At 34.6% G+C, this 10035-nt stretch overlaps 1 protein-coding gene across 2 annotated transcripts; it reads left to right on the top strand.

Moving 5' to 3' along the window:
• The first annotated feature begins 4317 nt into the window (after window positions 1–4317).
• LOC108335877 (plant intracellular Ras-group-related LRR protein 4) lies at window positions 4318–7566 on the top strand. 2 transcript variants are annotated; one of them, XM_017572068.2, is made up of 4 exons: window positions 4318–5348; window positions 5525–6438; window positions 6534–6733; window positions 7047–7566. In XM_017572068.2, the coding sequence occupies exons 1-3, from the start codon at window positions 4691–4693 to the stop codon at window positions 6687–6689; spliced, it is 1728 nt and encodes a 575-aa protein (XP_017427557.1). In that variant the 5' UTR covers window positions 4318–4690; the 3' UTR covers window positions 6690–6733; window positions 7047–7566. The 2 variants fall into 2 exon arrangements, with proteins under 2 accessions (XP_017427557.1, XP_017427556.1); XM_017572067.2 differs by having other exon boundaries at window positions 4323–5348; window positions 7183–7566.
• Window positions 7567–10035: the final 2469 nt, after the last annotated feature.

Genomic DNA, 10035 nt, shown 5'->3' with positions numbered 1-10035 from the left:
TTATTATTTTTCAACTAATATTAATAAAACAATTTTTTATTGATATTAATAAAAGTCTTTTGTGATTTAAGTTATTAATTGCTTTTCGTAAATAACTATTATTTCTTGATATTTAGTTAAAATTTTCATTATGAGAAGGTTATCTTTTTATGAATGTAAATTTTATTTTTAGGGTGTGTTCGCATGAACGGATAATACTGTTCATGCTGAAATGCGAGCGATGAATTTACTAGGTTGTCATATTCGTTTCAGCGGATAAAGATGGATGAGCGAAGACAGATTTGTGGGATTGAGCTGATTTTCGTCACTCGCATGAACGAAAAGATTTGCGTGGATTGTTACGGAAATTTTATGTGTGCCCTCCACTTATTAGTTAAATTCCAGCTGTGTACATCATGTATAACTAAATCCTAACACAGTGCAAACACAGTCGCACATAACCGATTCCAAAGAGTGCATTAAAATAAATTTCATAACAGTTGTATGGTGGTGGTAAGCTTTTACTTTAATACTGTTCATACACGGGTATGCTTGGCGTTGGCGTGGTGGCGTGGTTACAGAAATATTCCTGTGCTTTCCTCAGTTGATGTTACCTTGCTTGATAAAGCCATTGAACAACAAAGATTCCTACACATAAACACGGTGAAAGTGCAGTGTGGATATGAATGCACCTTTGACCAGAACACGGACTTCATATGCGGTTGATAGTGTGTAGATGGTTTTATTTATTGAGGGACCAGAAGCATAATAAATTGGTTGTTGTTGAAAGCCGTGTGCGAAGAGAGAGTGGTGGATTGTTGCGCTGAGACGAGGAACAGAAACTGGTGAGGTTAGTAGAAGGTATATTGATGTATGTGCAACCATTGGTTTTGATTTGCAGGTTTGTAGATTGGGAGGAAGAATGACGTTGTGCGTGTTGATGGCATGAAGAAGCAAAGGATTGAAGAAGAAGATGAATCTGCGTGTGTGATAGCCGAAGAAGACAATGAACAGTGATGGAGGAGTTTGACGTAATCGGTTACAAGGGAATGAATTATTTTCTGCACATGTGTAATCGGTTACCGCAAACTTGTATCTGGTTACAGGCCAATGTGTATTCGGTTCCCAAACGGTTGTTGGGTTGAAGAAGGATCTCCGGAGCAGCTGCAAGCGTTGGACCACGGTTGTTGTTGGACGACACTATGGAGGAGATCATTAACCGGAGTGGAGAGGTATGGTAGGGGTGAGTAGTTGTGAGTGCTGAAGACAAGCATTGGAATCATTGGATGTCCAAACATTGTTCATCTCATAAACATTGTTCCTTTCCTCAATCATGGGGTGCCCAAACATGACTTTCCAGCCTCTACTTACACTTAAACACTAAAATCAAGTGAAAACCATTGGATTTATGCCAAAAAATTAAAAATTTTGACTATGGTCACCTAGGTTACCATAACTAACTCCTCTAGTACAAGTTTCTGTACAAATCTTGGATTTTGTTCGTGTAATCGTTTACCAAGCATCTGTAAACGATTACAAGTGTATTTTTTGGTGCAGAAGTTTCAAGACTTCATCTAAGTTGTTCATCTCATAAACATTGTTCCTTTCCTCAATCATGGGGTGCCCAAACATGACTTTCCAGATTTTACTCACACTTAAACACTAAAATCAAGTGAAAACCATTGGATTTATGTCAAAAAATTAAAAATTTTGACTATGGTCACCTAGGTTACCACAGCTGACTCTCCAAGTACAAGTTTCTGTACAAATCCTGGTAAATGCTACGATTCAATCATCTAATCCAACTACAAAACAAATTCAAAACTTGTTACGGACTATGAACATTCAAGACCATGATTTAATCATACAGTGCTTCGATTTTTTATCTTCGCATCCATCCCATACAAGACGTCTAATAGGGATGCCAATACAATATTGTTTCAATGCATTGCAACGATACCTTGGTGAATCAACGTCATGATGAACTATTAAAATGATATTTTATGTTGAATTTTTGAATCTTTTTTTTAGGTCATGTAATATTATAACTTGCTACTTAATTGTGGTTGTTTGATTAGTGTTAATCATTCTCACTTCAATGACTTATAAATTCATATCATTTCGTATTAAATTATATTACAATTTAAAATTACATTTTAAAATACATTCATTTTACTACATTATAACTTTTATAATTTTTAAACATTAATTTTAACAATTATTCATAATTTTTTCATCTTCATAAACATTTTTACAATTAAATATAACATTACAAAATAACATTTTATAATACTTTTATAACTATGGGCAATTTGGTCATCTTCATTTTTTACCAATTAAACTAATATTTAAAATCTATCACATTAATCAAATCCTATACTAGTTCTCATAAACTTTACTTCTAAATCTACTCTCAATTACCCACAAATCTACTAAAAAAACAATTAAAAAATTATCCTCAAATTCACTCAAATCTATTCAAATCATCTCTCCCAATATACCCCAAAAGAACACACCCTTAATGTTAATCAGAAAAACAAATTTATCTATGCAACCTCCTCAATCGAAATTAAATTTATTTTATCAAATATCAATTAAAAATTTGTTAAAAAAAGTCAATAGAAAAAACTCCCACTATCAACATTATAAAAATCACCTCAATCAATATCAGACTAAATAATTCTAACTGAAAATAATCTCAAGTTGTTTGAAATATACTTTTATATTTCTGAAACACCCATCTTTTCTCTCTCCTTCACATCTTCACCTTTTCATCATCTTACATAAGTAACTTTTCTTAATATAGTTATGTTCTAGAATTTGCTAGTTTTTGTGGTCCTCTTTTCTGTTTCTTTACCTTCATTTTTTCTTTTAAGCTTTTAAGACACAGAAGATCAAAAGTGACGTGTGATAAAAAAATGGCGTAGGTCGGTTCACGATGAAGGATTTCTTCTGGAAGGTTTGGATCCGTTGGAAGGAATTGCAAGTTTGGTATTTTAAATGTACTTTCAAACAAATAACCTTAAATTCCTCAAATTTTAATCCTTTAGCAGCATCCATCTTTTGCAACTGTTGATGTCTTATCACAACTTGTTCCAAAAATTAAAAACATGTATGAGTTTCATTTTATGAGCTGATTTCACCCTACCCAGTTAAACATGCTTTAAAAATATTTACTCACTTTTTCATGAGTTAAATAGTTATTGTTCTTGCAAACCTGTGGATTGAGCTGGTTTAAGGCATTTAAAATATATATATATATATATATATACTATTTATTTAAATTTCTAAATTAGGTTAACCAGTTGGTAAGTCAACAAACTTAACTCAATAATAGATTAAGCGAAGTCGTGTATTCTGTTAGTTGATTCATAAGAGGGTAAATCAGATTAATTTTACCCATAAAGAATGAAAATGAGTTGCGAGTCACAAATCCAAAAATACACTAACAGTGCTTAAGCTTCACTACAAATAACGTGCGTGTTCGGGGAAGATTCCATCTTTACTAAGAAAAAAAACTGAACTAATTAAAAAGCATGTCGCTTTCACCAACACTGCAAATGCGCGTTTAATACACACTGTTTTGGTAAATAAGTATATTGTGGGTATTTTGAAGCAAGTATGATAGAAGTTGAATGGAAAAAAAAATGTAAACTTTGAATAGTGTTGAACAGGTAAATTTATGTTTGATTACGTATGGGATGGAAAGGTGAAAAATTGGAGAAGAAAGGGAATATATTTAGAGAAAGGGTAAAAGAGAAGAGTGGATGAGGATGATGATGATGATGATGATGATGATGATGGTGGTTGGTTGGTTATGTAGATACTAAAATAGGTGTAGGAGGAAGATGGTAACATGTACACGGGGTTCGCCTGAAGTTAAGGGGACAGGTAATGGCAGAGCACGTGAGGGTGAATCAGAGATCCATGGAGATCATGGGACGACTATCATATCACATCATGTCAAGCATTGATCCAGAGTTTGAAAGAGGCCCATGAACACAACCCTGGTAACACTAACAAACAAGGATAATAAGGGAAGAGGGGTTGGAAAAAAGTGACCGAGTCCATAAATCCAGTGTTGTATCTACCTGTTCCGTGATGAGTTGCAGTCTTGTGTTGGGTTAGCCGCAGAAAAGGGTTATGGCATTGCCAGTGCCAGCTGGATACACCTTTCGACGTGTCCCCCCTCTTCCCTTTCCTACAAACTTATTTATTCTTATTATTATTTTTTATTATATGCTAAATTTTGTTTCTATCTCATAACTGGGTGTCACTGTTACGTGGGATAACTCAGGAAATTATGATGAATTTATTTGAATTTGTTGGGTATAAATAGGTGGGAATCAACAAAATAATAGAGCCTGAGGCTGGTTTGACGAAGGCGTTAATAAAACAGCGGGCCGGGGAAAACAAAGTTAACGGGGACAGAGGGTGTGGTCGTCCTGTTATTTAAGGAAAGGGAGGAGGGTAAAGGGGGAAACTAAAAAAAGTGGCGCATAAGACAAAAGAGAGAGGGAAGTAGAACAAGTAGTAGAAGAATAAGAAGTAGTAGAAGAAGTTGAAGAAGGAAGAAGAAGAAGAATAAGAGAGGAGAACCGTAGGAGATGTTTTGTTTATACTGAAAGCACAATCCTTTTCCTTGTGGGATTTCAGATCTCTCTCTGGAATGAGGTGGGGAGGTTTGTGAAAATTTGGGGTGGTTCGGAAGATGGAAAGTTGGACATCGGTGGATGGTGTGGTGGAGGAGATTATGAGGATTCACAGATCTCTGCCGCCGCGTCCTTCGATTGAAGAGGTGGAGGTGGCCAGAGGTTTGATCGTCAATGTCGAGAAGGAAGACCAGGCCAGGCTTGAGGCCATAGTGCGACAGAGCAAGGGTGTGGATGTGCCCGAAGAGCTCTTTATGGTGCTCCAAGAGATGCAGAGGAACGTCGTGTATTACCAGAGCAAGGAGCAGAAGAGGGAGGCTCTCAAACTTCTCGATCTCGACAACGTTCATTCTCTGTTCGATGAATTGATTCAGAGAGCTTCCAAGTGCGTTTCATCTCCCTCTGCACCTGCTTCTCGCAAAACATCCTACTCTAACGGTCCCGTTTCCTCGGTTTCCTCGAATTTGTCCATGAATTCTGTTTCTGCTTCGGTTTCCGTTGGTGGTTTTGATAAGCCCCCACCTGTACCTGCTGCCACTGCTGCTACTTCTAAAATGTTCCACGCGGATAAAGAACGTCCTGAATTGGTCACGCGGGATGACAGTTACGTCAAGAAGGTCAAGTCCTCGTTTTACTCCAATGGGTATGGAGTTGAACCCACTATCCCTTCCAAAGCCAGTATATTGAATCCATCGTTAAAGCCCACAGCTCCCGCAGGTAATCAATCGTATATGATATGCTTCTCAACGTTCAATTTTGTTTTTATTGGCTTTGGTGTTTAGTTACTGAGTGGTGGAATTAGGTTTTGTCGTTGTTATTTGGTATTTTGTTGCTTGTATTGGACGTTGGAAGTGAAAGTGTGGGAAATCGTGTTTGTTAATGTTGTTTTGCAGGTCAAGATGGGGATAAGTTGAGTTTGATAAAGCTTGCTAGCTTAATTGAAGTGTCTGCGAAGAAAGGGACTCGTGATCTCAATCTGCAGAACAAGTTGGCGGACCAGGTTGATTGGCTGCCTGATTCGATAGGGAAGTTGTCGAGTTTGGTTACTCTTGATTTGTCAGAGAATCGGATTATGGCCCTACCTGCTACGATTGGAGGGCTTTCATCATTGACCAGATTGGACTTGCATTCCAATAAAATCTCTGAGCTTCCTGATTCTGTTGGAAATCTTCTCAGTCTGGTTTATCTTGATCTGCGGGGAAACCAGTTAACTCTTCTGCCTGCTTCTTTTACCAGGTTGATACGTCTGGAGGAGCTTGATTTGAGTTCAAATCAGATTTCAGCGCTTCCCGACACTCTAGGGTCGCTTGTTAGACTAAAAGTATTGAATGTGGAAACGAATGATGTAGAGGAACTTCCTCACTCTGTTGGTAATTGTTCTTCCCTCAGGGAGCTTCGTCTTGACTATAACCGACTCAAGGCCCTGCCTGAAGCTGTTGGAAAGATTCAGAGCCTCGAGATTTTGTCTGTGCGGTACAATAACATCAAACAACTACCTACGACAATGTCATCTCTAACAAACCTCAAGGAACTTAATTTGAGTTTCAATGAGCTCGAGTCTGTGCCCGAGAGCTTGTGTTTTGCCACCTCGCTTGTCAAGATGAACATAGGCAACAATTTTGCTGACATGAGATACTTACCGAGATCCATTGGGAATCTTGAAATGCTTGAGGAATTGGATATCAGCAATAATCAGATACGTGTGCTTCCTGACTCGTTTAGGATGCTCACTCGACTGCGCATCCTGCGAGCAGAAGAGAATCCTCTTGAAGTTCCACCAAGAGATATAGCTGAGAAGGGAGCTCAGGTAACTTCCTTTTTTGTTTTTCTTGTTTAATATTGTTCCCTTGATATTTCAATCTGTGTCATTTACCTCAATTTCCATGTGTTGGTTCATCCTAGGCTGTTGTTCAATACATGGCTGAGCTTGTTGAGAAAAGTGAAAAGAAGGATATTAAATCACAGCCTCTTAAGCAGAAAAAGAGTTGGGCTCAGATGTGCTTCTTTTCAAAATCTAACAAGAGAAAGCGTGACGGGGTTGATTATGTGAAAACCTGATTTCATTCGGCGACACCGATGTTGGCAAGCAACAGATTCCATGTGTAAGTTGATTTGTTTTCTAGTTCTGTATACATCTACTGCAAAATTGATATTTGGGTATTAATCATGAAATATTTGTTCTAGGCTTAATTCTGGGTGAATGTTCCCACTTACTGATTATTTAAGGGTGCATTTGGGTAAAAACAGTTTAATTAAGCATTTATTCAATCTGTTCGTATCATATGAGAGCTCATCTCGTAAATTTAACCCAGAAACTTGTTGAAATAATCTGAAAATAACTTATTTGATAAGCTTACTCATGAAGATGATTAAAATGAGCTTGTATAGAGAGTGATATGAGCTTATTTTCATCAGTTCAAGCTTCAAAGAGGCTCATCTAAACACCCTGTTCAGTGATCAATACTTGTTGCATGGTTGGATTTCTGTGGAGGGGACGATAGCAAAGAGGGAAGTAATGGCTGCTGATGTTTATTATTTTCCTATGTGACAGGGATATGCATTTAAAAATAGAGACAAATATATCCCTCAGTGTGCGGTCAATAATATGCAGAGATATGGATCGTGCGTGCATGAATTGACAGCCTTCGTAGGCAGTTATAATTTGCTTTGACTTGACGGCACAAATTGTAGATTTCTTGTTCAATATTTTCTGATTTTCTTTCCCTGTATAATTTGAATTTTCTATTTATTTCATTTGTATTCTGTTGTCTTGAAAGAAGAAAGAAGTGTACACAATCCAAAAGGCAAACAGCGATGGATAGTGGGAGAGGAACCGAAGATGAATATGTACTATCTATCGTTATGTATGTACAATTGTAACTTCACTCTATTGTTAAATGAATTACAGGTTACCCTTTGTACCACGTTCACAAAATCTCTTCTTTCACTGAATTTTACCATTTCCTTAGCTTTGTTACTGTTGCTAATGCGCTCTGATATGGATTAAAAATTACATTGGTAGAACTTTTAAATGGGAAGAAAATGAAAATATTGAAAGCACTGATAATAACACTGAAAAAGAGGTAGTAAATACCAAACCACGATCACTATGTTTTCAGATTTAATCACTTGGCAGCCATTATGGTTCGTTTAATCACGTGGGCAGCTGGATACTACTCACACATGTTTCATAGATAATCTTTGTAGGAGATAAACTAATGAGGGTTAAAGTCAGAAAACCAGGTCAATATAATTTATAAAGACCGAGGTGGCCAAGTCTTAGATCTTTTGCCAGTTGTGTTAACCTACTGCTAACTACACTTTTGCTCTGGAAGCTATTATTTTGGTTGCAATCTGTGGCTGCTACAGACGTTCATGATGGAAAAGTTATAACCAAAGGTCAGAACAAAAGAATTCCTCATACAAACCAGTGTTTTATGAACACTCATTAATATTAAAAAGCTATCAATGTCTAATAGAAAAGTTAGATCAATAGTTTTATAGAATGCAGAAATTGGGTCAGATTAATCACTGTTTAAAGGTTTACCTCGCATCACGTCGTTAATAATGATTCAATAACCATACAAAAATGAATTTAAATCATTTTTATTTTTTTAATCAAGAATTTTTCTGAGCCCATGAATTAAAAATATCTCTTTCAAAAGATTGAAAATCAGCCAAATAAACAATGTCTCTTTTAATATGGTATTGGTATCTGAGACCACCTAATTAGCATATTTAAGTGTTGAGACAATTTGTCAACTGTGTCAAGTTTCATTAGCACGTATTTACGTAAATCTTGAACATAATCTCTTAGTTCCCTGAAGTTTCTTCCACCTACGAGTTTATGAAAAGGGTCCACAAGTTGATGTAATATGGAACATAATACCAAAGATTGAAAACAAGTTTTTCTCTAATACTAACAGGTGCCACTAATTCTTTCTTGGAACCACATAATTGACAAACTGGTGGGGCAAACCTCAGATTCAACTAAGCCTTCTTTGACTTAATTCTCACCCTTGAGAGTTACAACATTGCTTGCAAAGGGGTGGCAGAATTAGATATTCCAGTATTGCTTTCTGCATCTTTAATTATGGGATAATGACTGAAGCTACCTTCAAATCCAGGATCACACATGATATACTTATTATGGGTTTTCCATCAACCCTTTGATGCAAATTATACAATTCTTTTTTTTTTTTATGTCTCAATGGTGTATGTTTTTTTTACTTTATTTTCAGTCAATTTGAAAATTTTGATCCACTTTTGTTTTGTCAAGACGTATTCATCTTATACGTTACATTATATATTTTTATATAATTTTATATAATTTTATATAGGTTAGATAATACCAATGAGTTACATTATTGTCTTTATTTAATATAAGACTTAAACTCAAATTTAAAATTTTAACAATTTTTTCTTTAAATGTGAGTCTCTTCGCATTCACATTCTCGTTTAAACTAACCACAAACACTTTTTCTTTGTATAGAAATTTGTCTTAATAGAACAACAATAAATTTTTCAAATTTCATTAAGATAAAGTCTAATATTATGTTAGAAATTAAATTTAAATATAACTCATTTTCATATAATCTACTTATAAAATAAAAATTCTCTTCATTTATATACTATAAACTATCTTTACATTTAATTAATGTGAGATCTTGATGACTTTAACAAGTAATATCCAATGCTGTTTTGACAATAATAAATGAAAATGTTAATTGGCCTAATTATTATTATTATTATTATTATTATCTATGACAGATTAACTTTTGTTCCATTAAAAAAAAGATTTTTTTTAAATAGTTCTTTTTCAACCAGATCTGTTTAGGGATTATATATTTTTTATAATTTACTGTTTTTAATGAATAATTTAATTAAAGCAAGGAACATAATTACCTCACTGATGGATGAAAATAGGACTTGCAATTCGATTTAATAAAAATAAATACAGTTTATAATTTTTTTTGTTCATTTAGACAAAATGTTTTAAAAGCTTTTAATTTGAGTGAAATGAAAATTTTATAAACTTAAACTTAAGAAAGTAGTAAGTTTTAATGAAATAATTAGGTTCTAGAAAAAAGTTTTATTGTTCATGTTCGTAGAGGTTTATTTTCTGGATAAACATAGAAATAAAACTTATTCATATTTTTTGTTTTTCTTTATATTCAGAAAAAAAATGTATGAAAAAAAATGTAATAATTGAATTAAAACGACTTTCATATATGTTCAGATAAAAAAAACTGAGTATCTTTTACCAAAAATAAATACAAAGAATAAGAATTCTCTTTACCTAAAATACTTAGGTCAAAATAGTTATGAGTCTTGAACATCAGAGTTAATATTTTATTTATAGGTAAAATAATCACAAATCACCATTTTCATTTTTCAAAAACAT

This window comes from Vigna angularis, chromosome 10, assembly GCF_016808095.1.
Source record: "Vigna angularis cultivar LongXiaoDou No.4 chromosome 10, ASM1680809v1, whole genome shotgun sequence".
In the NCBI taxonomy this organism is placed as follows: Eukaryota; Viridiplantae; Streptophyta; class Magnoliopsida; order Fabales; family Fabaceae; genus Vigna; species Vigna angularis.
The sequence above is the reverse complement of the archived record's forward strand: the minus strand, read 5'-3'. Positions and strand labels throughout refer to the sequence as shown.

Coding starts and splice junctions, on each gene's coding strand:
- LOC108335877 (XM_017572068.2), top strand. CDS start 4,691: ATGGAAAGTTGGACATCGGTGGATGGTGTGGTGGAGGAGATTATGAGG. Junction 5,349..5,524: donor AAAGCCCACAGCTCCCGCAG/GTAATCAATCGT, acceptor GTTGTTTTGCAG/GTCAAGATGGGGATAAGTTG. Junction 6,439..6,533: donor TAGCTGAGAAGGGAGCTCAG/GTAACTTCCTTT, acceptor GGTTCATCCTAG/GCTGTTGTTCAATACATGGC.